We start from the raw sequence: 26,299 nt of genomic DNA on the forward strand, positions 1-26,299 counted from the left end.
CTTATCAGCTGATTTTCCTCAGTGTAGTGCACTTTTCTCTCTCACTTCTCTATTATCTCAGGCCTTTTGCTCACTTTCGGGCGAAATACTCTCATTTGATTTAAAAATTTGTGGCTGAATTAACCGATTATGCTCATGGCAACAAGAGATGTTACGAGAAATAACAAAATAATTTAGGGAAAACAAATAGTCATTAAAATTTGTTTAAAATGATTGAATCATGTAATTTTGTCAAGTTGTAGATATGATTTTAAGATGGATAGAGAAACTTTTCCCAAAAAAACAATGATGATGACATAAGATAGTGTTTCCTAGTAAAGTGTCATGAATTTAAGGATAGCTGTAAATTTAAAATGTGTAAATAACACAATAAAATTTTATCATCCTTGGAAGGCTCAGCTGTTAACAATGCATTACCAGAATGTTTTCATCAATACGATAAGAAAGTGATTTAATTGTCCATAAAAATCTCAATAGTTCTGATTTTAATATAATAATTTTTTCATTAAGAAATTGAAGACTTTTATTGAAAATTTATACTCTGCACTGCATATCGCTCCTTGGAAATTACAAGGAGCCAACTCATTTTAAGCAGTTTTTCAGGACATAGCATGAAGGATTCAATTTGATGTAAATAATTATCTCAATTTAATGTCTGAACAAAAACAATTTATTCCTTTTCTATTTGTATGAGCATTAATATAAACATCGAAACTTTCGTATTTTTTCCTTTCGAAATATATTTTTTCTGAGTTGGCTCCTTGTCATTGTAAATGATGGACAAATTTTCCCGAAATAAAATTACAAGGGATCAACTTGCTTGAATTAGTCCCTTGATTCACAAAAATATCAACGATAAATCATTTTGTGCCCCTTTATACTTCAAATTCAAACAAATTGCGCAAGAGATCAAAAAGAATAAAATTTTGAAAAATATTTCTAATAATGAAAATTTAATGTCTCATACCAACTAAAAATTTATTAAACTTCTTTTTATAAGTGCATTACAATCTCAAAAAACTGAGTTAATCCCTTGTGATTTTCAAGGAGCGATATATTTATAAGTGAACTACGTGGTAGTAAAGGCCCTAAATTATTGTAAGATAGATGTAAGCAGACCTAAAATTAAGCGCATTATTCTCGCTAAGGATATAAAAAGGATTTGAAGGCTTTAAAAGAATAAAGATTTATAAGGATTTTAAAAAAATCGAGTGATTAATAATATACAAAATGAAGATCTAAATCTGAATTAGCTTACAGATGCACGGTAATAGTAGAAACATTTAATAACCCATTTAATGTCATCATTTGATTTGGATCAAATCCAATAGGGGAAATTGGGTCAACTTTAAAATAGAGTTTTTAAGTGGAACTGGACCATCCATCATACCATGATATAGTTTAGCTCCAAAAACGGGTAGGGAAGCTAAATTACGTTATGATAAGACACAATTTCATTTAAAAAATAGGAAAAAAGTCCTATTTTAAAAGTGCCCCCATTCAAAGGTGACCTACTCATCTCTGCTAAACCAAATACTTTGAATTTTAATGTGCCAAAATATTTTTCTAAAAAAATCAATAAATCTCACACTCAGATAATGCAAATCTTTTACAGGTAGCAGACTAAATGTTTTCCCTATATTCCTCTTGGTTTTTCACCCCGCTTTAACTAAATAAAGAATTTATCAATTGTTTATGATTATGATATTAAATAAATTTAAAACTAACTGAAAAAATTAACCCTCCAAAAAAATAAAAAAAAATCACTTTTAGGATTTTAAAAATGCTGGAAAGATCTGTTATGGAACCTGGATCTTTGAAAAAATGGATTCGGAATAAAAGGTACATAAAATAACCAAAAATAAAAAAATGAAATTCAGATAAATACGAAAAATCTAATACGTCTAAAGACCTCTAAATACTAGAGAAATTTATGTCCATAATAGAAGAGTTTTTCCTACACAAGCGTAGGGAATTTGCTTAAATATGGACATACATTTCTCAAGTTTGTAGAGACCATAATACAATAGCTTCATGCTTAGAATTTTTCTTTTTCCCAATTTATTTTTCTGTATAAAAACTCCTGAGTTAAGCAGTTACGTGAATCAATGTAGACAAAAAAAATCTCCAAAAATGAGGTCTCAATGAATTCTTAAAATTTTAAAACCAAAATTTTAGAAAATATAGTTTCAATATTGTATTTTAATGGTTAAGAGCATGAATTAAAGGGACAGATAATCCTAACCGTCTTATGTATGTGAGAATCGTATCATGAGCTAACTCGGAATGCATACAAATTCGATTTAGAGCTGAAGTAGGAAGACGCCTTTCAGTTATCTTGAATCAAATTCGTGAAATTATACAAATTTTGTATTTAACTGCTTCTACTCGACTTAAAATTGGGTTTTTAAATGGAAAGTCTCACAAAATACCACAATTCTTTGATATAGTTGAAGTTCATGAAATGAACACTTGGGGCGCTCTGGTCGAAAAACGAGTTCAGAAACAAATAACCTCGCTTTTCTCAGCTTCTGAGTAATCGATGAGATCAAGTTCTACGGCAAAATTATAGAAAACATTGTGGTCTACATTTCACCCATATATCACTTTTCTGTCAGTCCATCCAAATCCTTGATATTTTGCTTTTAATACAAAATTTGTATAATTTCACGAATTTGATTCAAGATAACTGAATGCCGTCCCCCAACTTCCTAAATCGAATTTACATGCATTCCGAGTTAGCTCACGTTAAGAATCTCACCTATATAAGTCGGTTAGGATTATCTGTCCCTTTTTAATTATGCTGAAAAATTTTTTTTAGTCTTCTTGACCCACGCAACCCCTTAAAGTTAACTGATATGAAATAGAGCTTATATTATATATTTTTAATATAATAACAACATTAGTTGTAGTAAAAACTTTTTTTTCAAAAAAAAACCTTAAATCAGTAATTTTCGTAATTTTGATTCTTTTCTATTTTAAAAATTTTTAAAAAATCTAGAATAAAAACAGTTTTAGAACTAACTGCTTCATGACTTTTTTATCAAGCTTTTTACTCGTTAGATTAAGAATTGAAAACAATTTTGATAATAGAAAAATTGTAACCATTTGCCAAATTGATAGATTTTTCCTTATTTCCTCTTATTTTATTTTCCATATGGGTGAAGGCTGAAATGTTTTATAAAAATTAAAATAAAATCTATTGGTTTATGGAAAAGAAAATTTTGAACGAATGATTTTTAGGATCATTGTACACGGAGTTTATATTTTTTTGTATTTGTTAATTTCATACAATCTTTCTGTTATTTTGTTTTTTTTTTAGTAAAAAAAATTGTCATAATTATTATTTTTTATTTTTTTTGTAGATTGATCGATTCTTAATGCATTTTAAATAAATAATACAGAAGGAGCTTTGAAAATCTATCACGGTATTAATTCCAAAGTGTTATCTAACTGCAGCAAAAATGTATCGAATTGTACTTTAAATTAGTTTTTGCTGCTTTATATTCTTACTGAAGACTACAATTATTTGAAATCTTTCGAGTTAATTTTTGCTAAAGCAAGTTAATATTTGTGTTTGCTTTTTTTGTAATTAAAAAGAAATTTCATAATTAATTTTTATTAGTTGAATCAGTTGAATCAATCTTCAACTATGCTGGAAAAAATCCAAACAATCCTAACACCGAACTATGATCTCATTCGAAATAAATTAAAGCAATATCTTGGAGGAATTTCTTATGCATCATACTCTATCGACATTTAAGAAATTGTTCAGTTTACTTTCCATGGCTGGTAACTCAATCCCCAAGGTACTGTTCTGAAACGAATCTCGAGGTAACAATTTCATCTCTATATCGATTGTTGATTGAACTGCTATCTTCGGTGAGACACATGATGGAAATTACCTTGAAGGGTATTCACTTTCATCCACTTCCAATCCATCAAGAACTCATCCCCATCGCCCGGGAAATTGGGTGGCAATTACGCCGGGAGAAAAGTGTCTGAGCTGAGATGGAGAGTCTCCACAGAAATCCATAATCTATCTTAACAAGTCGTCACAAAGCACTAAGACGGTATTATTGCCATTCTCAATAGTTTCTCAAAGCCGAGTACATTCAACGCATGTGGCCAAAGTACAAGTTCGAGAGACTTGTTGATTATAGGAACTCAGCCACATCAACTCTTCCTAATTCAAATAAAAATCCCTCACTCAACAGATAATCCTACGATTAAAGAGGAAAAGTTGTGCGACTGAGAGACACAGAGTGAGGGATTTTTTTATCAGCATTCTCCAAATACTTTTCAGTACATGTTAACTCCCGGCCTGAAACTGTTAATCTTATCGGTGAGTGCTAGACTTTTAATCATTTGCCTCACTATCCATTGTAACAGTCTTATTGTGAGCTTCAATATGAACGGGTGAGCCATTGACTAAATTTGATGACTAATTTTAGATTTTCATATATTACTTTTTCTGTTTTAGATTTCACAAGAAGGAAACCAACCCACCGGATGTTACACCAGTGGTTGCTGAAAATGATACTCCATCAGTGGAAAATCCAGAATTTCCCCGAAATAGAAGGCTATTCAAGGATTCCACCGGTGACGTCCTCCGGGAAATGGCTCTTAAGCGTGTCCAAGAACGTGTGGAGGTGTGATATCAAATTATTAGTGTTCCAAATGACCATTAATCTCTTATCGATTGATTCTTGGTGATATTTTTGTCATGCAAAGCTCGTACAAGTGAAACGCAAAAACATTCACCCCGAAAACACTTTTTTTGGTTGTGCAATGCCCTCAATCGTTCCCTTGCTCTTCTTCTAGATTCTACAGAGTGAGATTAGTCGCGATGTGGATCGTCGATTGGGCATCATGGGTGAGCAGCTGATAAACGAAATGAAGCGATTCGACTTAAACATCACAGAACTTAGAAGTCTCTTCAGGGATGAGAAACTCATGTCCAATCGAAAGGAATCGGAGAAGAAAAATGTGCTACCCGAAAAGCAATTTATGAACAGGAATTCCCTGCTAACGGATCTCTTTGAAGTGAAGCACATTAAAACTATATACAACCTCTTCGTAGTCTTCATGATCATCATGTTCTTGAACACTGTGGTCGGAGATTTAGTTGCAGATGGAAGGTAAGATAATTAATTTGTATTATACAAAATTCTTATATGAAAGAGATATTTCAACATTTGCAACAGTGAAGTTCTGCAAGTGTATGCTATCAAGTTTGTAGGTTCTTAATTGCTTCAAATTCGTGGAGTGTTTGCTGTAAAATCGCAAAAAAATCGGTGTAATTAAATAGATAAGTTATATATACAATCTTTCGATTGTCAGATATCATATTCGAAATTTATGAGCTTCCATCTGACTTCGCACATCTAGGAATATTATTCCCGCATCTAGATATACCAAACGATGAGAGATTTCGAATTGGTCTTTCAGGAGACTGTTTAATAGTCAAAAAATTAAGATCTTGGAGAAGTAGGGCTTAATTTGAAAAATATTTCGTTACATTTCACATTTATCGCTTCCAATGGTCCTAATATGAACAGGGAAGGTTGGGGTAGATTCATGAATGAATAACTTTCGCAAATACACATTTTTCGGATAATAATCAACTACAAATTATGCTGCATATTTTTAAATAGCCACCAAAGACACTTTCATAATCATTTAAAGACGGAGTCTTGGAAAAAATCCTTAAAATGCTTTAAAATACTTAATTTCGATAAATCTAAAAAAAATTATTATTTTTTTCTCAATAATCTACCTTAACATTTATATCCTATTTAGTGAAAATTAGATTTTTAAGGAATTTATCGATTTTACAAAAAAATCTCCTACGTAGGCTCTCTAGGGAAAACCTGTACCTACGAAGGCGGATTTCGAAAATTCATAAAAAAATTTACATCATAAACTGCAAATTTATGATTTTTTCGAAAACCGTTTTAGGCGAAAATTTAAGATTTCTACAAGCTGTCTCATAAATCAATAGCGTCCGTAAGTAATGTGAACTGGGTCTTCACCCTATTACGTTTTAATAGGGGAGCCTGAGCCAAATGTGAAAAGTCGAAAATTAAAAAAAATGAAATTCTGTATTTTTTATGAAGCCCATTCAATATTTATACAATTGACAATTTTCATAAACTTCCTTAAACACTCAAAATTTCAGAGGATTCAAGCAATTTAAACTATGAAATATAAATGAAGAAAAGAAAAATACTATAGTTTTCTCTTTTAAAAATATCTTTCTCAATTATTTTTGACTAGTTCCTTTTCGAAAATTTATTTGCCTTTTCCAGATACAGAATAATTTTGGATCTTCTGAGTATAAATTCGTTGTCAGTTTAAGGATCTTTTTTTTTTGAAATTATCCTTTTAGAAATCCTTTTATCAAAAATTTACAAACTGGATAAATTTTTTTACAAATTACCCTATGCCTATGCTTCGGAAATGGTTTATGAAATCTCGCAGGGCAGTCAAATTGCTATAACCATTTGCTTATTAGTAATCTCGCAGGTGTTTTCGGAGATCGTGAGCTCGTATCAAAATAAAAATATTGCTTTGATAAGTATTCCCCCACCGTATTACGGTTCCGATCGCAAAAAAATAGATCAATTTTCTATCTGACAAAAATCCTCCCCAATTGTTTATCTTAAAAAAATACTGCTTTGTCTAGCATTTTGTCGTTTCTATCAGGCTGCATGATTGGATGATAGACGGTAATAATAGAGCAATATACAGATTCCACGACATTGACTGATGGAAAAGATGATTTAAATCAATCCGGAAGTAATTATTAGAGCTTTTGGTGTTGATAAAATGTCTAAGAAGTCAGTTACCGCATCAGGAATACACATAGAGGAAACTGAAGCATCAGCGAACACGGGGTACCACCGAACACTGCGATTTTTAAATTAGATTTTAGGCTTCATAGGACGAAACCTGTAGGGGAAAATACTCTCCATTCGAACGTTCATGCCTTCGAATAATGTGAACTTTTTAATCTTCTCTAAGAGACTTGCACATAATTATCTTCAATTGATAATAATCTAACTAATATTTAATAGAAATATGAACAGTGGCGACAAGATAAATAGCCCACCTTCAGGGATTTTCCTATTTTGATGTTTATGATATAATATCAATTTTTATACCTATTCATGCTTCATTTTTTAGAAAATACAATGCCTAAATAAAACTGATAATTATTTAATATTTGTATCTGTTAGAACCATCTGTTTTTGTCATTTTATGAATCTAGGTATAATTCGTGTGGACAATTTAAATAGCACACTTTCATTTTTTCAAAAAATATTACCTGAAATTTACTTTTAATTTGAAATTCATTATATTTCTTCATTTTTGATCATTTATAGGCATTAATGCCACAAATTTTCGTAAAATAAAATTATGAGAACTAAAAAATCATGTAAATAAAGCCTTTGGCGCAGATTTCCAGGCTTTACGTAAAAGAGTTTAGGATAACTAATAATTTTTTTTTTGTAAATTATATTGTTCAAGGAAGATAACCATCAGTTCAATAATTTTGTATGATCAAACTTACAAATCACGCAAAAACTCGAAAATTTCGAGAAAGAATTACGATTTCTAGAGAAGATTCTGCCATTGCTCTTATAGTAAAACTGAATTTATTTACCGCCGTGCCGAAAATAAAGGAACAAATTCAACAAAATTTAAAAAAGTAACTGATGTGAGCATTACTGAAATCCAGTTATGTAAAAATACCCAGTTTAGAAGTGTTGCCAAACGTACAGAGTTAGTATTCAAACGAAACCGTACCTGTTGTTTGATTTTTGTTAACTCTTTCGCGTCTTTAGGGTAATGTCATGACTCGGGGAAAAAAGTTTTTTTTGGGTATTTACATTAATTGAAATCTATCTGTTCGTGCACGACATCATAATAGAAGGATGTAAGATTCTTGGCTCATTTTCTCAAGACTCCAGTTAGATTTCAATTAATGTAAATAGCCAAAAAAAACTTTTTTCCCCGGGTCATATATGACGTCTTTAGGGTCCCCGGGTCATATATGACCCTAAAGACGCGAAAGAGTTAAAAAGCATATGGAAAAGGACCTATAATTCTGAAATAATATTCGTTGAACCGATGTATTCTTGTTTAATAACACGGGATATAACATAATAAAATATTAGATGTCCCAAAAGTCAAGAATTTTGTCCTTGATACATAACTAAGAACGTAAAACTTAAAGTGGTAATTTTATAATATGGGGTTACTTTTTGCGAAGTGGCTTATGGCCTGTATATGGAATATCGGGCAATATAAACCAATTCGTTTACAAGAATATCTATGGACAAGACATGTATTTCAAAATCGAAAAGGACTTGCTTTTGGTTTTTAAGTTTTAATCAAGCTAATGATCCCAAACATACTGCCAAGAGTTTTAAAAGTGGTTCAATAAGAACAAAATTGACTTTCTGGAATGGCCGGGACGGGCTAAGAACCTCAATCGTGTTGAATTTATAGGACAAGATTGACCACACGATAAATCTCTCGAATGTGACTAATTTTGAATAGTTTTAAGTAGATATCCATACTACATGAAATACAATCACATTAGAATAGTGTCAAATCCTGAATTCCTTAATGATCTTTCGTTGTCAGGCGTTCATTTTTTGGAAAAGTTACTTAACTAAGTACTCATTAATCCAAATTTAATTTTCAAATAGAATTCGTAAGTTGTTAATTGCAGTAGAAGCCGAAAACTATCACTTCTTATAGGGTGTGCTATTTATATTGTCCCCTTAATATGTGCCATTTCAAGAATTTTTTGATCGTACTAAATTTATTGATAGAACTTTCAGGTTTTTTCTTCATATTCAAAATGTATTTATATGCAAGTTCTTTTATTATTGTTACTTTCATCATTTAATAGTATAATTTTTGGAAAAACAAAGCATTATATTATAGTGTCCGAAACTGTGTTATTTATATTGTCGCCACTGTAAGTATCTTAGGAAAACTAAAAAGAAAATTCACATTATTCGAAGGCATGAACATTCGAAGGGAGAGTACTTTCACCTACAAATTCATTACTGAAGAAATGTTCGGTGGTACCCCATGTTCGGTGGCACCCGACAAAAAAAAAACAAACCCGGTTTTTCCAAGATCCCAGGCGCAAAAACAAAATTAAATCAAAATGATAAGTATTTTCGTAAATTAATTGGAATCGTAGAAAATAATCACCCGTTACACAGTATTAAATGTGAACTTAAATTTTCTATATTATTAAAAATAATATTTAATGCATTTTTAGGATCAACCTGGGTTTGTCTCCAATTAAAGTGGGTTTTGGTCGATTCCATCTCTCTCTGCTTGTATGGTGTGGGATGCAGACGACTGTGACCCTTATGTACTATTTCTTCAAGTTCTGGGCTGCTGGTCACTATGATCTTCGTACAAAGGAAGAGTACCAAAAACTTTGGAACAATACTTTCATAGTGGGATACCTTTGCTACCTCATTGCCTTTATCAGTGGATCTATTCGGGCAGTCCTTTACTTTGACTTACCTCCAGCCTCATCATTGGCTGCTCTCTTGGAAATGGTAAGAAAATAGTCTAAAAGATTTCAAGAACCTTCTGTGGTAATTTATAATGCCCTTATGCTATTTTCAGTGCCGTTTAGCTATGAAAACTCATGCTTACGTCAGATCAAACATCCCAAAAGTTCTGACAGGAAAGATCAAGAGTGATGAAGATCTAAAGAAACCAGCTCCAGTACTTCCGTCCTTCAAAACTTTTCAGTACTTTTTTTTCTGTCCGACACTCATCTACAGAGATTCTTACCCAAGAACCAAGGAAATTCGCTGGAAAGTGGCATTTTTTCACTTCCTGGACGTCATTGGTGTCATCCTCTACCTCAGCTTTATTTTTGAACGTGTTCTCCTGCCTAATTTCAACCAATTTGGCGATAATGAAATTGATCTGAGTACCTTGGTACTTTCCATTTTTGGCTCAATGATGCCTGGTACAATCATCTTTATCTTGGGCTTCTATTGTCTCCTTCACGCGTGGCTCAATGGATTTGCGGAAGTTCTACGTTTTGGAGATCGTATGTTCTACCAAGATTGGTGGAATTCAACGTCGTTCTCTATGTACTACAGGAAATGGAATGTTGTAGTACACGATTGGCTCTACACGTATATCTACAAGGATCTCTACGAGAACGTATTTTGCGGAAATAGAGTTGCTGCAACAAGTGCAGTTTTTGTCATATCTGCAATTTTTCATGAAATTGTCCTCATTTTCGCCTTTAGATTCTTCTACCCAGTTCTTTTTATCCTTTTCGCTGGAACTGGAACATTCCTAATGGCTCTGGGTCAGAGATATCCCAAAGCCTTTGGAAACATACTCATGTGGCTGTCACTATTTATTGGCAATGGTATCAACTTCAGCCTCTACACCATGGAGAGCTATGCGAGGCGAAATTGTCAATATGAGGATACTACTTGGAACTTCTTTGTTCCAATTTCTTGGTCATGCAATGGGGTTAAACTCAATCCAAATTGGAGCATTCAGAATCCATTTGCGTAGTTTACATTTCTAATAGGGAGTGCACCTTTAGAAAAATCTATCTCAGAGTAAAGGACTTCAAATACATAATAGTCAACTCACCAAATAGCCTTAAATATTTTTTGTACAATTTTTTTGTCATATTAAATAAAAATTACTTTTATTTCACCTAATAAAAGACTTTACGTTGGGTATTTAGGATTAAGGAATTAATATTTACAATGGTAGTATAATTTTTGTTGTTGTTGCCTTCTTCAGGAAAGAGTTTTGGTACAGAGGTCTCAAAAATTATTTTCTTGAAATCTTATTTCACAATAAAAAGAGACTACAATATAAAGTGTTTAATATGAAAAAGAATACTTTGCACTTTTTATTTGGAAAACACAATTAATATTTTTAGAATCGTGTAAAAATAACATTTCTGGACTATTTTAGAGATTCACTGCTCGAATTTAAACTAGAACAGAACTACCGTTTCTTTTTAACTTGTCATTGACCTAGAGCTTAAACGGTAAAAGATATCAACTTCCGGTCTTTAGGTGATTTCGAAAACAGTTCCAACGATTTCTTTTATTTTAGAATACGTTTGGAAGGTAGTCTAGATTAATATTTCGTCCATATAGGCACACGATCAAAAAACTTTTCAAAGTCGAATTTTCGTAGGAAAAATTCAAAACACTCAGAAGGGCCAGAAAACGGATCCAATGATTTCTTTTATTTTCAGATATGATAGAAAAATGATCTAGGCGAACTTTTCATCCGTAACTGCCAACGCTCTCAATTCTCTCAATTCATTCTCTCAAACGGTTTTAAAGTCAAATGTTTGAATATTTAAAAAAAATCACAACCAGTTTGGATTAACCCTATAAGAACGATAGAGACACCCGTGTCCCGATTTTTTTGTTTACCTACGGCTATCTAAAGTTATGTTTTGCTCTAAAAGAAGTCAGAAAAAGTGTTTTTTTCTGACCGTAATTTTTTACCCTCTCGTCCTTAAAAAACTGTATCAAGTTAAAAGGTCAGACATTAAAAAATTGCACTTCACTAACATTTTTTTTAAATTTTGAGATGATTATCTTTAAAATGGTTTAAAGAAAAAAAAAACGCTTTAAAACGGTTGAAAGTGGTATGGTTCCAAAAACAATCCGGTAAGATAATTTATAGTGAGTTGCACTACGGAATGTAGCGTGTATCCCGTAAAGCTTGGACGTTAAAATGGTGGTACAATAAAATTTAAAATTTTTGTATTCGCGGAATACAAAAATTTTGTATTCCGAGTAGTATTAACGAGTAATGAGATTTTTTTTTCATTTTTGGATTATAAGAATATACCGTTGAATCATTCTCAATAACGGTAGTTCTCAACCAAATTGGATCATATTGGGGCTCATTGGAAAGGTTTTGTAATTTCTGATAACATTAAACCGGTTCTTGTCGGTTATGAATAAAGAACAATTTTTTAACCGTAAATCAATTTATTTACTCCTAAGCCAGTTTGGGCGATTTTTTTTTAGTAATTATTAAATCGGTTGTGAATCGGTAAACGGTAATTGCTGCAAAAGTGCTATTGCGGTATAGCATCTAAGTCAGTTATACTGCTCGAACTCCACAGAGAGAGCAGTATAACGGTCCACTTTTGCTTTGAGCGTCTCATAATCCCCAGATATTTTCATTCCTCGGGGGTTCGTGGTGCAATTGGTAAGAGCGTTTGGCTCTTGGGAGGTGTGACCCCTGGCTCGACTCTCACAGTTCTGAGTTCGAGTCCCGCCCGGTGAAAATGATTGAAGCGTCTGAATGGACATTTTTCACGAAACATTGTAAACTGAATAATAAACTGAACAATGTACAAAATGGCAATAAAAGCCCGGTTACATTGAAATAAATAAATAAAAAATCATTCCTCGAATTTTCTGCCTTCAATCTCCCGGAGATGGCTTTTTTTGACAAATCTTTGCGTTTCAGACGATTTCCGAGAAATGTCACGCTTCTTGTCCGTCTGTCCATCTGTACGTCCGGTTGTCGCCAGCTCTAGAGGCCAAACGGTTACAGATAGCGCCTTGGGACCAAATCGGGAGCCCCCATAAGTCTACCCAAGGATCGTTAACATGTACCTCATTTTTCCCCCATCACCTTCCCCTCCAAAACCACGTTTTTTGGGATTGCTGGAAAGTGCGTCGTGTGATTTTTTTTCATTTTTGGATATGTTTTAGAGATTACCCAGGCGATCACTTGACCATGTGTGAAAATACCTTTGAATTATTCTTAGTAACGGTTTTTCAAGGTCAAACGTCAAAAAGGCTCTAGAGAGCGTATTTATCAACCGAATAGGGTGATGTTTGTGCTCGTTGTAAAGGTCTTGGAATTTCTGACAAAACTGAATAGGTTTCGATCGGTTTTTAAAATGGTAATGAACCGGTTCACAAACAATAACTAATTCTTTATACGAAATTCAATTAAATTACCCTTGTGGTGTATTTTGGGAAATATTTTGAGTGATTTATAAATCGGTTCAAATCGGTTGGGAACCGGCAATGAGCCAGTTATGAACCAATAAGTAATTTTTCTCCGAAAATCAATTTCATTATTTTTAAAACCATTTTGGGCGATTTTTTGAGTGATTTATGAATCGGTTTGAATCGGGTGAAAACCGGCAAACAGTAAATCATGCGAAAATACTTTTGAGGTATAGCATCTCACGAGTTTCAGCACTTCGCAAAGCCTGGGACGCTTTGCCTCCCCCTTTTGCATTTTGAATTTGACGAATTTCACTTACAAAACCGATTTAAAGTTTTCAATAAACTGTTTTTACTGCTCGAACTCAAAGAGAGATCAGTTATATAATCGTCTTTTTTTCAACTTGTCACTATTCTGGAGCTTAAACGGTAAGAGATATCGACGTCCAGTCTTCGATGACCCCCAATAAAAAACAAAATCTCTCGACGTTTTTTCTGCCCTCCCCACCTCCCCCTCTATCCCCTCCAAAAACCATGTTTTTTGGTTTTTCTCAAAATTGGCCCAAACTTTTTCTATGATTTTCGGATATGTTTAAGAGCTAGTCCAGGCGAACATTTCGCCCAAACATATCTATGACCGGAAAATTCTCCATTTTGAATTATTGAAGGTTAAAGGTCATCCACTGTGGAGGGTCCATTTTTCAACCGATTTGGTTAAATTTGGATTTTTTGGAAAGGTATTGAAATTCTGAACCCGACTGCATCGCTCATAATCAGTGATGTATCGGGAAAGTAACGGTAATAGCTCTGTTTTACAAAAAAAAACTTTTTCGCACTTTTTTCAGTTTTTTGATCCATATAAAATTCAAACGGTAACAGATATCAACTTCCGGTCTTCGAAGACCCCTCCTCAAATGACATTATCTCGTACCCAACCACTTTATTTTTCCCCCTCCCCTTTCATACGTTCCCTATTCCCCAAAAATAGGTAAAAAATGAGGTTTTTCCAATTTTGCAAAAAATTGGCCCAAGCTTTTTCTATGATTTTCGGATATGTTTTAGAGCTAGTCCAGGCGAACATTTCGCCCAAACATACCTATGACCGGAAAATTCGCCATTCTGAATTATTGAAGGTCAAAGGTCAACCACTTTGGAAGGGTAATTTTTCACTCCATTTGGTTAAATTTGGATTCTTTGGAGAGGTATTGAAATTTCGAACCTGGCTGCATCGGTCTTTATCGGATATGAGTCGGTTAAGTACCGATTTTTTGATTTTCATATGCTTTTGTGATATATGAATCAATTTGATCTCTATTAGATCAGTAATACCAAAGATCGTGCAAAAAAAACTAATTCACGGTGAGCTCTATCTCGTGAGTTTCAGCATTCCGCAATGCTGGGACGCTTTGCCATCTCTGTTTTTTTTTTTACTTTTTTCTATTTTAAAATTTTAATTTTTGTTCAATGAATTGGTAAAGATCATTTTAATTTTAAAAATTGTAGATCTTCACTGTGATACACTGTGTAAGAGAAATCTTCCAATCATTTTATTGAAAATAATTTTAAATGAATTGCACTTAGGGTAAGTGTGTCAAATTTCGGCATAGTTGCATGCAAGCGTCAAAGTCAACAAGTTTGAAATGTAATATTTTAAATTCAAATTGATTTTTTTTATTCTTTCTTCTGAAAGAGTGTTGCTTGGAACCTTGTGAAAAGTTTACCGTCTTTATGTACTCTAAAATCATTCTTAATACATTTGAAAATGAATAAAAAAAATATAGACATAGCTTTGGTGGCCTATTTCGACCACCTTCATTCTCAAAGTTCCTTGCCTTTCGGGAATTCTTCCAATGTCTTTTTCACGCTATCTCGTTCATCGAAGCTTCATTTTTTGTTATTCTTTTGTATTGTAATCTCTAGAGTACGTAAAATCTAAAAGTTCATGGAAATTCGAGGAACAAAAAAGATGTCCGAAATTGAAAGCTGGCCGGAATTTAGCACACTTACCCTAGTTTGAAATTCTTTTCACTAAATTGAAAGTGCAAAGTGAAAAATTTTATTTTACACTTTGATATACGTAAAATCTTTTGAGAGATTACACTCTGCAAATTTATATGGAAAAAATAAATTGGAAGTCTACCAAAACCCTTTCGGTAAAGAGGTAAAATTGATGAATTGGCTTACCAATTCTGCTGACGCACTTTATCATTGATCTCCGGACAAATTGAGCTTAAGTGGAAGTTGGTCAAGGAATTGCTGGTGTTTTGGCTAGAACCCTCAGGAATATACAGAGTTGAGTTGGTCGGTGCTAAGTTCTTCAGGGTGTTTGAGTAATTTAGATGATGGAGATGGAAAGGATCCTCAGCCGGTGGTAAATGTGGAGAATTAACTCCGAGTGGTACAGAGAAGTAATTTGATGATGGCACAGAAGAGTCATAATTGATGTTTGGATGAATTGCCGGTGGAGGAGGTGGATAGAAATCTGGTATTTTGGCATTTGTTCCCTTCTTAACTTTTCCAGGTTGTCCTCCTGCATGGACATTGTTAAATTTATTGCCCTGGAACATTGGAGAGGAATTTGTGGCTTTCATGTCCCCTTTGTGGGCAGTATAATCCATTGGTGGAAGGCCATTTTGGGGTTTATTGAAGTAATAGACATTTTGCTGCTGACTACTGACTTTTGCAGCTGGTGCCTTTCCTGGATACTCAAAGAAGTCATTTTCAGAAAATACAGACATACAATTTTGCGTTGGTGGGGCAAAAGTTGTACTTGTGGGTGGATTGAATAAGATATTGCTGTTGTAGTTGATGTCATTATTCAGATCAATTCCTGGAAATAAATTACTTCCCGTTGGAGGAAGATCCAATGGAGTTTGATTGTAGTTTTGCTGCGAACTTTTATCCTTCTTGTACCCAATTAGGGATTCAGCTGAATAAATATTGGAATACTGTTGATTCCCCTTGGAATTATCCGTGTAGGTTTGTTCAGAGAAATTCCCCAGATTATTGACACACTGAAATTGCTTCTTGTCCTTCAGAGATTTTCTATTACTTTCCTCAGCATTCTTACTATGCTTGCTCTTCTTCCCCTTTTTGCCCTGCTCCACCAAAAGTTGACTCACTGACAGGAAATTACCTCCCGACTGCTGTTGATCCTGATATCCATCTATCTGAGGATTTTTATCCTTTTGCATTTCATGGGGAATCACGGCAGATGGCGTTGTAGTGCTCAGAGCTAGATCTCCATGAAGCGTGGGCAGTGCTGTCTGAGACATAAAATTATGCAATGTTGGAGGCTCCAAGACATTTGACAACTTATTGGGTGACCAGGAGAAATTTTCTTCTGGCGGATGTGCAAAGAAAACATCAGATTTACTCTTAAGATCGATACTTCCCAGCGCCGGAGGTGGCGGTGGTGGATAGGAAAAGTTCGTAGAGGCATGATTGGGAGTATGCGTAAAGTCTAACGGTGGTGGAATTGGGAAATCATTGCTCTTAACCTGGTAATCTGAATTTGTCATCCAGTTGACATTGTGATATTTTGATTGTTGATTTTGAGCCTTCTTTCCCGGCGATTTTTGCTGTTGCTGAACATTTTGCAATCTTGTGGCTTCCTTCTGTTGATGCTTATTATTACTTTGGGCCTTTTGACATGGTGGCTTTTGCCCCTGATTCAGATAGAATTGGTAGTTTTTCTGACTATCAAAGTTCTGCTGACGATAATTGGAAGTCTGTAGCGTGGCATCAATTGAGAAGGGATTGAGGGTATTATAAGTGGAAGTTGATGTATAAATGGGGGCTGTTTTTGATGAACTACTCGTGAGACAGAACGAAAAATTCGTGCTGGTATCATTGACCTGCTTAATCCCAACGGGATCGTTGAAAGAGAAGGGATTGTAGGTATTGTATGAATCATTGGGGAATGAGATGTTAAGATTTGTTGAGGATTTTGCATAGTAACTCGGAGCTGATGTTGTATTGGTCAAAGAGAATGTAAAACTTCCCTGAGCCTTATTACCGCCATCATCCGGAACATTGGGATAAATTGTGGAAGAAATATTGAGTGGAATGGATAAACCCAGATTGGCATCCATTGCCGGTGGAACTGAATTATTGCTGGATGTTGTAGGGAGAGAAAATGGATTGTACAGAGAATCAGCCTTGTAGGATGTACACGGAGCTGTTGAAGTGGTTTTTGTTAGGCTAAAAGTGAATTCGGACTTTGTGGCATTCACAGCTGATGGAGCCATTTCCGGCAGCAATGGCATTGCTGAGTAACTGGGAAAGACCGTTGAGTTGATCTTACTGCTGCAATTATTTGGCAGTCCATAGTCAAATGTTGAGAAGGTTTCAGCAAATGAAAGTGATATCTGCGTATCCATTGGTTTTTGTGGAATAGCTCCCATGTCCGTTCTTATCCGGATTGGATTGGAAGTCAGAGAAGTGTCTGTTGAAAGCTTCTCTGCTGAGTTCTTTTGGGGAGTTTTTTCGAGTGCCTCAGTCGGATAGAGTCCCGTGTAACCACCAAAGAACGACGACAAATTATCCAACAGAGCATTATTATTCTCCACTTCCTGATCCTCCTTACTTCCCTCCACCTGACTCCCACTATTCCCTGCATTGCTAGGAGAATCCTCAGATAGGGTCGTTTCAGGATTCTTTCCCCCTCCGGCCGAAGATACCACCGGAAATGTCATAAGGAAGGCTGCTGTTGGGGACAAACAACCTGGATTTGATCCTCCTGAAGGCACTTGGAGGCTCGCAAAGATATCATTGGACAGATCTGAATGACTTAGTGGAGCTGATATCTCTTGGGGTTCGGGAATTATCTCATTCACTGGTTTATCCACCTTCTCACTCTCAATCACCTTATTCTTCGGTTCTTCCCTTTTTTCCTCAACATTCTTAATTTCATCACTTTTTCCCAAATTTTTCTCTACGCCTTCTTCGATTTTAGGCTTTTTCTTTTTGACTTCTTCAGACTTTTCCTGTGATTTTCTCTTCTCAACCACTTTCTCCACTTTACTTGTCGGCTGCACCTTATCTTTCACCCGAAGACGCCTCCGTACAATTCTTTTCTTCTTCTTCACGATAAAATTACTCCTCAGAGCAGGAATCGGAAGTTTCCCAAATGGGATTCTCGTTGGAATGGGATGTGGACGTATTTGAATCCACCTACCTTTGACCTTTTTCTTTCCGGCTTTTGGAACCTCCTTGGCTGCGCTTTGCAAATTTCTGGTATTCACAATTAGCACAGGTTGAGTCTGAGTTTGAACCACTGGAACTGGCAGGAACAGCCCCGTGGCCATGATAGGTGTCGTGAGACTCGTATGGGTGATTGTAACTGGAAGAAAACCAGTAAAATTTTTATGTCAACATTTTGTAAGTTAGATGATACTCAAATTTTTAAATTCTAATTCATTTGAAACACTGCAAAATAGGGTAATACAATTATTTTTGAACTAATGAACGATGGAATCAATTTAAATTAAATTAATAAAGAATTCTAAGACTTTTCAAACGCACTCAAACTTATCCAAATCCGTTGGGAAATAAGATCCCTCGAGCCTTTGTAAGGGCCTCGACAGGCCTGAGGATTATCCGAGAGACGGCTTAGCGTAATTATATTAAAAAAAATGGTTAAAGTGCCTTTCCATCATTTTCCACTAAGCCGTCTCTCGGCTTAAGGGCAGAATCGCATTGACAGTAAAATGCTTACCGTATACGGTGCTCACCGTATACACGAAATATACTTCGTGAACAAAAAAGGGTTTTCTGAAGTGTCTGTAAATGCTTCAATAGGAAACCCCGGAAATATGTTTTTTTTGGAGAGATTTTCTTATTGTTTTAGATGGGAAAAGAGAAAAGAACAGGAATAAGAACAAATCTTGCACTCAGGAGCAACTCAACAAGGTTTTCGAAGTCTTTCGTCGCGGTTTCATTTACACTGTTTGTATCCAATTAGAAACTTTGCCTTGTCTCCATTTGGATTAATTTGTTTCCAATAGAAGCATTTTACGCTCGCATATTTTTCTTGTATTTAAGAAGTTTTCAAAATATATTTAAAGAATTTTTACTAAACAGTAACATTCTAGAAAAGTCAATGAGCAAATTTATGTAATTCTCTTCAGAAAAATAGGAACTTAATGTGTTGAATCTTCTGTCAAAGTTAAAGCGTCTGAAAATGGTTTTGAATTAGGACATTTACCCTACGCCTTGTACACGCCTAGTGGATTTTAGAAAAAAATTGAGTCCCCGAGATATGGAAGGTTGGAAATTTCAATAGGTCAATGCTTGAATTGTGGTAGAGATCCCAAAGTAACGTAGGTGTTGTTCGATTAAGATTTAGAGAAAGTGCCCCCTGCCCCCCCCCCCCCTTTGAATGCGGTAACCTTTTAGTATTAGGGCAGAATCACATTGACAGTAAAATGCTCACCGTCACCGTCAAAGTCCTCACCGTATTTTGTTGATTTACGCATTTTCATTGTAATTTTTACGCAAATTTTCAATTACCGTGTTACATTATCTCATACTTAGTGGCACTAGGTGAAAATAATATAAGAAAATTGAAGAAATAAAACGAAAATGCGATAAACGGTGAGTAAAAAAACTGTACGAAAAACTGTAGCAAAAAAATCCTACAGTTTTTTTTTGCTTACCGTTTATCGCATTTTCGTTTTATTTCTTCAATTTTCTTATACTATTTTCACCTAGTGCCACCGAGTATGAGACAAGGTAATATCGTAATGGAAAATTTGCGTAAGAATTGCAATGAAAATGCATAAATCAACGAAATACGGTGAGGGCTTTGACGGTGACGGTGAGCATTTTACTGCCAATGTGATTCTGCCCTTAGTTGAGATTCTTAACAATTTCGTCGGTTTGTCCGTCTTGTCGGTCACTCTTTGGAGCTTAATAATTTTCAAACTAAAAGGAATACAGTGACGGACAAAATTGTACCAATGTTTCAAAATTCTCTATAAAGGATTTAACATCTCAAGTTCTAATTTATATTTTGACTGACACTTTTTTTTATAGAGAGCTTTATTATAAAGCTACAAATTGTGTCTTATTAGTCTTATTAGTTATCATTCCCTGAAGCTGATCTTGCTTATGATATTGATTTTGATTAGTTTGAAAGGCTAGCCAATAGTTTAGACCTCGTCGAACGCGATTTTTTCGCCCAAATACAGCAATAAATGGTAATAAACTGTGATTGGAGTCCGGATTTGATAGTCTTAGTACTGAATCACGTCTAGATACGTAGTCTGATCTCTGTGATATGGCCTACGTCATGTTTTGCAGCCATTTTGTTGGACAAAAATCCGTTATTGATACACTTTTTCATATAAGAGCGTATTTTACTCAAATATACCATTACTTAGGCTGTAAGTGAAAAAATTCCGGAAGTGTTCATGCAAAATGCATTAATAACAGCCGGAAGTTATTATATTAAATTCCTTTTTACGTAAATAGTTCATAAAATAAAATTTTAGAACAAAAAGTAGCGTTTAGGTACAATTGACAAAATTGTACCAATGCTTCCTTTTTTTAAAAGGCTCTACAAAAATATTAGTAATTCTCCTAAAAAATTCTAATAAGACACAATTTGTAGCTTTATAATAAAGCTCTCTATAAAAAAAGTGTCAGTCAAAATATAAATTAGATCTTGAGATATTAAATCCTTTATAGAGAATTTTGAAACATTGGTACAATTTTGTCCGGCACTGTATATCGACAAGCGGTTTCTGGCAAAGGTTATAAATCGGCTAAAATTTTTGTATATAGTCATTCGAGGAGAGATGGAACACCTTTTTTATATTCAATATTGCGGATACGTTTTGAATGCGAGACAAAGACGAATCTCACTGGTTTATCATTTGAATGCTCTAAATTTAAGATATCAATATTAGAAAAGCCTAGATGAAAATAGTCACTTCGAAAAATAGGATTTAAAAAAAATTGCATTTTGAGGCACTCAAAAAAGTGCGCGTGAGACGGAACACCCCTAATTTTAGCAAAATATTTATAGTTTATTTTATAAATTTAGAATAGGAGGGAAGTAATTTTAGACATGAACACCATTTCATTGAATTTATTTTATTTTTTCAGTATAAATGATTTATTTTGTGGAATATGTGGTTCATATACTTCGATGGCAATTTCGCCGAGTGTATCAAGTCAGTCTTACCAGAAATTTAGGGAAAATAATTTCTAAGATTTACTTGAAAATATTTTGAAGAACATTGACTAAAATTCACACCGTAAGTGTTGCCAGAACTATTAAGTTCCATCTCTCCTCAACCCCCAAATACACGTATTCTTATGGCGAAATAAAAATTTTTGGCCATTTTTCAGACATCCAAAAAAATCAATTTCAATTTTCTCGTACAATTTTAAAGGTAGAAAGCTGTAACTTGGGGGTTTTCATTAGAATGTTTAAGGGCAAAAATAGACCAAATGAGGTGGAGATCGTGAAGAGGGTGTAGGCAGGAGGCGAAGTGGTCCATCTCTATATCACTTTTCTGTCAGTTCATCCAAATCCTTGATATTTTGCTTTTAATACAAAATTTGTATAATTTCACGAATTTGATTCAAGATAACTGAATGGCGTCTCCCAACTTCAGCTCTAAATCGAATTTGCATACATTCCGAGTTAGCTCACGTTAAGAATCTCACCTACATAAGCCGGTTAGGATTATCTGTCCCTTTTTATTCTTAAAATGGCTCTAGCTCTACTTCTAATTACCGAAAATTTGATCAACGAGGTTGTTTTTGGAAGATCTTGTGAAATGCTATATCTCCCTCCTTGTCTCCTTCTATCTTCAGAAGTTAAAAAAACCGTTAAAGAAACGCTATTATAAAACCAGTCATAAGCCCAAAAAAGCTTATGAAAACTGAGATTTTTTACAAGCAACTTCGGAGTGATTGCAACTCGGGATACTTACAGCTCGAAAAGCATGAAAATTCGATTGTGAGTTGTTTTTCGGAACTAATGGATCCGACACACCTTTTAGATTAGGAAAATTTCGTAAAGTCAAAATTCACGACCCTTTCGCTCTTAAAAGTTTTGTATATGTCTATCCTACTCTTTCGTACTCTTCTTCTTTTGAATATCACACCAAATTAAATTTAGTTCAATACAATTTTAGTGCGAAAGAGTGGAATAGACTTTGCAAATCTTGTGAAATAGAAAGGGACACAAATTTTGATTTCATGAAATTTTTCTGATCTAAAAGTTGTGCCGGAGACATATTGGTTCACAGATAATGCCTTAGCTTCGACTTGCCGCGATGGTGGTGGCCTCTCAAATGTTCAGAAAACGGTGGCCAACATGGAGCACTATTGATTCACCAGCGTTCGCTTTTTTCCACACCGTAAAAATTTACATTGAAGCGAACTTCGTTCCGAACACGTTCATTGAAAAGTGTTCAAACACTTTCAGGGAACTTTTGTTGCTCGGTTATTTTTCAAATGCATATTCGTGACTCTACCGAAGTATAGGGCTTAAGTGTAAAACTTGCATCCAAGCAAATATACTCAGAAATTATGCCCTAAATGAGCGTAAGCGGTTGTGGTTGACCCAAGGGCGCATTGTAGAGGTAGAATCTGTTGTGAATATTTTCTTTAACCTCTAGCCATTTAAAAGGTAAATTTGACACAATATTAAAATTTCATCAAAATAAAAAAAATGGAAGTTCTGAGATTATTCGACATCGAATTTTTGGAAAATCGATTTTCAATTATTTGGATCTTCGATTAAATCGGATAAAAATTGTGTTCAAAAAGTTGGAGCATTGTAAAGAAACCCAGCTATTGCATGCAATCCGAGTTTGCCCATGTTAAGAATCTTACTTACAATAAGCTGATCTAGGCTTATCGCTAGTTTTTAATTTTTCTTTTATTTTGCAAAGCAAAACTTCTATTCTATAAATTATAATTAATGTTAATACTATTAGCTATACTGGTGAAGACCGTCTGAGGAGCATATTCGATTGTGCCTTTGGAATAACTCGCCGAGCACTCACAAGTCACAACCCCATCTAGCGGAACTATAGCGATATCGTAACTTGAGGTTAGTCGCCGTTATAGCACTCCTCAGAGTCACCACTCCAGCTGAACAGTGATTAGTACAGTTGGATTAGAAGAGTTTTCGTCAGAACGGTCTTTCACCCTCCAACTCCTCAAGGTTCGACGGTCCTACTACATTATTACCAGAGATTCTATATAATCTTAACTCGGTGAAATGCAATCTAGTCAGATCAGTCTCGAAATTTGCATGTACTTTGACCTTCGATTTTTCCTTCTGTTTTTTATTAACTTCGATTAATAAAATAGAATTTTCTTTGAGAAATAATAGGAAATTAAATATTGAAAAGCTGCCGCATTCAAAGGCAGGTCACTTTCCTCTAATAACACTGCATTTCCATCAGTTCGAAATAGACTCAAACCCTGTCCAGCCAGATTTTTCTGAGATTTCAAGATCTTTTAAATGAAGTCGTACATATCAAAATCGGGTGAAAAATTTGCTCTCTAGAGCCATTAAACTTAACTGATTTAACCATTGACCTTGAAAACCATTAGGAGAATACTTCAAGGGCATTGTTCGAATGAACTAAAAATTGGGTAACACAACTTCCGAAAGGGGAGATTTGCGAAAAAGGCTGATGAATAAATTCAGTCAAATGTATTAATATTGTTTTAAAATTAATTCGAGATTTTTGAGTACAATTTAAAAATTAATTTTGTCGCAATTAGAATCATTCAAAATGAACTCGAAATTATAATTAATTAATAAGTGAAAAATTGTTCTTAAAACTAGGAGTTATTTTGAGAAAACTTACCATTCTTTGAAGATATTGCACTGATTGTCGAGGATTTGGGAATTTTTTGGACTTCCGGAATGCTCAAAATTCCCGTAGACGAGACAGATGTTACAGCTAGAGTAACTACTACCGGTTCCTCTTCGGATTTCTTCTCCTTGGTCTTTGAATTTCGACTTTTGGAGGTCTTCTTGTCTGTTTTATCAGGTGACACTTTCGACTTTGCAGATTTTTTCGTTCCCTTTTCCCCTTTCTCCTCATTTTCTTTCACTGCCTTTGTTATTTGTTCCTTGGAGAGTTTATTGGAATATTTCTTCTGTTTTTCAGGCTTGATGTTAATTCCATTGGCATTATTTTCTTCCTGCAGGGATTCAATTCGCTTTGCTGATAGATTCGCAACGAATTTCTGTGCCTTAAAATTCGGGATTGTAATGTTGGCTTGCTTTAGAAGCTCTGCCAGTTGGCTGTTTCTACTCCTTAAAACACTAATGCTCTGCTCAAATTCTTCTCGCTCCTCTGTTGAGAATACAATAAAAGGAATCATCATGAGATTAGATTATAAGCAAACCAAGGTGTATTATTTACTCAAGAGGACTTTATCACATTCTGACTGAAGCAGATCCTTCTGCTTAGTTTGGAGCTCTTCAATGAAAGTAATAGTCTTCTGAAGGATCTCAATTTTGCTAAATGGTGAGCTGGGATCATATTGGGGCAGCTTCTTGGCCAGATTATCAAATGTTTTGTTCAGTCTGTCTCTCCTGTCTTTCTCCCATTCCTTGTTACGCCTGAAAAATTCTAAAATTTAGCAGAAAACCACATAACTAACTGTGCCACAACGTACGGTGAGCTTTTCTTCGTCATATTTTATTCGCTACATATTTGGCGGATTTTATTTTTCTTCAAAAATTCACAAAAATATTCAGAGGAGGAAAATCAACACAGTTTAAGGTTATGTTTTCATGACAAAACTGTCAAAAAGTAATGAACTTTGAATCACATACGTATGGTGGCAGCACCTTGCGAACAGAAGATTTTAAACAAATTTAAATTTCTCATAATCGTTAAATCCCAAGTAACAAAAAATTATAGTTTTTTTATCAATAAAGTGAAAATTACGTGAAAGAAAACAGCATTGAAATATGTTTGGCTGGCAATGATAACTCCTTTACTTTTTCTTAATATAAGTGAGTAGTAAGGAATGTTGTGAAAACAGTTTCGTAATTTATTCGCATATTAATTCACTTTATTTCCAGGTGTTTTCCGGTGTGTCTTCCTCTTTGCAATGTGCTGTGCCCTTGCAATAGTGCCAAAGAAATTATAATTACATTTTGAAAGAATGACACTAAAAGTTCATTTCAATTAGAACCATCAGAAGAATTTAAGAGAGTATTCTAATGGTATTAGAATGGCCAAATGAAATTTCACCAAGAATTTCACACTTTGACGTGATATTCTGTGAAAGGCAATATGCGTAATGGATAAATTGTCGAATGAAAGGAAAAACAATAAAAATTGCAAGCACTAGAGAAAGCTGCAATGACTGTCTATAGTCTATAAGAAAAAGGAAGAACCTATTAGGAGAAGATGGCAGTGTAAAGTGGATGGCATTCACATAGTTGATGGCTCGAAAAGAGGATGAGCAGCTCTAAAAATATGTCCCACACTCTCATTCTGTAACGTGGAACTCCTTCGGTATTAAATAGCATCAAAGTGAGTATATTCTAAGCGATTCGTATGTGTAGTATTATTTTTAAGTCGAGAAAGAAATATTTTCTTCTGATGAGGTAACCAGACGCCATAAATCTATCAGGATTGAAAGAAGTTTAAAGGGCATTATATATTTGCAAAATTTTGATTTTAGTGAGGAAATAAATTTGATCTCTAAAGCATTCGTAATTTCTTGTAATAGTACAACATTTATAATTTTAATTTAAACTAAATAATATAATCCGAAATTTGCATTTTAAAATTTTTAAAAATTCAGCCGTTGGAACCAGATTTTTGAAGACGGTTTTTGGAGAAAACTTACTGCAGTGAACCAGTGCGGTGGACAAGATTACACACACACACACTTTGCCATTTCCGTATTAAGTGAGGTTGGCACTCCTTGTACATCGTCGCCAGGCAGTGCGATCATGATATCCTGGGTCATCTCATCTTCGAGATCTTTCGACCTAATGTCTTTTTTGCAGTGGACAAGATTACTCGTAGTAAATTCATCTGACGTTAAAAAACTAAATATTTCCTATCTTTCCTATTATCTGATGAGTTAAACTTGTGATGCAAAGGAGGCAGATTTTTTTTGTAAAAAATTCTCGCAAAAATTCAAATTCCACTTTTTGAAGTGGTTTAACTTTTTGAGTTTAACTTGAGATGAATTTACTCTGAGTAACATTGTACATTGCAAGGGTAATTTTTTAAAAACGTCTCCGAAAATCCGTTCTCAACGGCTAAATTTGT

At 34.4% G+C, this 26,299-nt stretch overlaps 2 protein-coding genes across 3 annotated transcripts; one reads left to right on the forward strand and one right to left on the reverse strand.

Annotated features, from left to right (window-relative positions):
- The first annotated feature begins 4,083 nt into the window (after nucleotides 1-4,083).
- LOC129804892 (sterol O-acyltransferase 1) lies at nucleotides 4,084-10,741 on the forward strand. 2 transcript variants are annotated; one of them, XM_055852636.1, is made up of 5 exons: nucleotides 4,084-4,419; nucleotides 4,484-4,652; nucleotides 4,825-5,141; nucleotides 9,308-9,596; nucleotides 9,667-10,741. In XM_055852636.1, the coding sequence occupies exons 1-5, from the start codon at nucleotides 4,310-4,312 to the stop codon at nucleotides 10,582-10,584; spliced, it is 1,803 nt and encodes a 600-aa protein (XP_055708611.1). In that variant the 5' UTR covers nucleotides 4,084-4,309; the 3' UTR covers nucleotides 10,585-10,741. The 2 variants fall into 2 exon arrangements, with proteins under 2 accessions (XP_055708611.1, XP_055708622.1); XM_055852647.1 differs by having other exon boundaries at nucleotides 4,254-4,345.
- LOC129804649 (uncharacterized) lies at nucleotides 10,694-24,809 on the reverse strand. The gene is made up of 6 exons (XM_055852180.1): nucleotides 24,681-24,809; nucleotides 24,425-24,624; nucleotides 23,861-24,355; nucleotides 15,201-18,360; nucleotides 12,781-14,536; nucleotides 10,694-12,167 (listed from the first exon to the last, which is right to left on the reverse strand). Exons 1-5 carry the CDS (start codon nucleotides 24,698-24,700, stop codon nucleotides 14,524-14,526), a joined length of 3,888 nt encoding a protein of 1,295 aa, XP_055708155.1. The 5' UTR covers nucleotides 24,701-24,809; the 3' UTR covers nucleotides 10,694-12,167; nucleotides 12,781-14,523.
- Nucleotides 24,810-26,299: the final 1,490 nt, after the last annotated feature.

Source organism: Phlebotomus papatasi, chromosome 1, assembly GCF_024763615.1.
Source record: "Phlebotomus papatasi isolate M1 chromosome 1, Ppap_2.1, whole genome shotgun sequence".
Lineage (NCBI taxonomy): Eukaryota > Metazoa > Arthropoda > Insecta > Diptera > Psychodidae > Phlebotomus > Phlebotomus papatasi.

What these genes read in the sequence shown, in the direction of transcription:
- LOC129804892 (XM_055852636.1), top strand. Translation starts at nt 4,310, where the DNA reads ATGTTAACTCCCGGCCTGAAACTGTTAATCTTATCGGTGAGTGCTAGA. An exon ending in GATTTAGTTGCAGATGGAAG is followed by an intron (nt 5,142 to 9,307) that starts GTAAGATAATTA and finishes ATGCATTTTTAG; the next exon opens with GATCAACCTGGGTTTGTCTC. An exon ending in TGGCTGCTCTCTTGGAAATG is followed by an intron (nt 9,597 to 9,666) that starts GTAAGAAAATAG and finishes TGCTATTTTCAG; the next exon opens with TGCCGTTTAGCTATGAAAAC.
- LOC129804649 (XM_055852180.1), bottom strand. Translation starts at nt 24,700, where the DNA reads ATGACGAAGAAAAGCTCACC. An exon ending in ATGACGAAGAAAAGCTCACC is followed by an intron (nt 24,625 to 24,680) that starts GTACGTTGTGGC and finishes AGAATTTTTCAG; the next exon opens with GCGTAACAAGGAATGGGAGA. An exon ending in TGCAATATCTTCAAAGAATG is followed by an intron (nt 18,361 to 23,860) that starts GTAAGTTTTCTC and finishes GTTTTCTTCCAG; the next exon opens with TTACAATCACCCATACGAGT.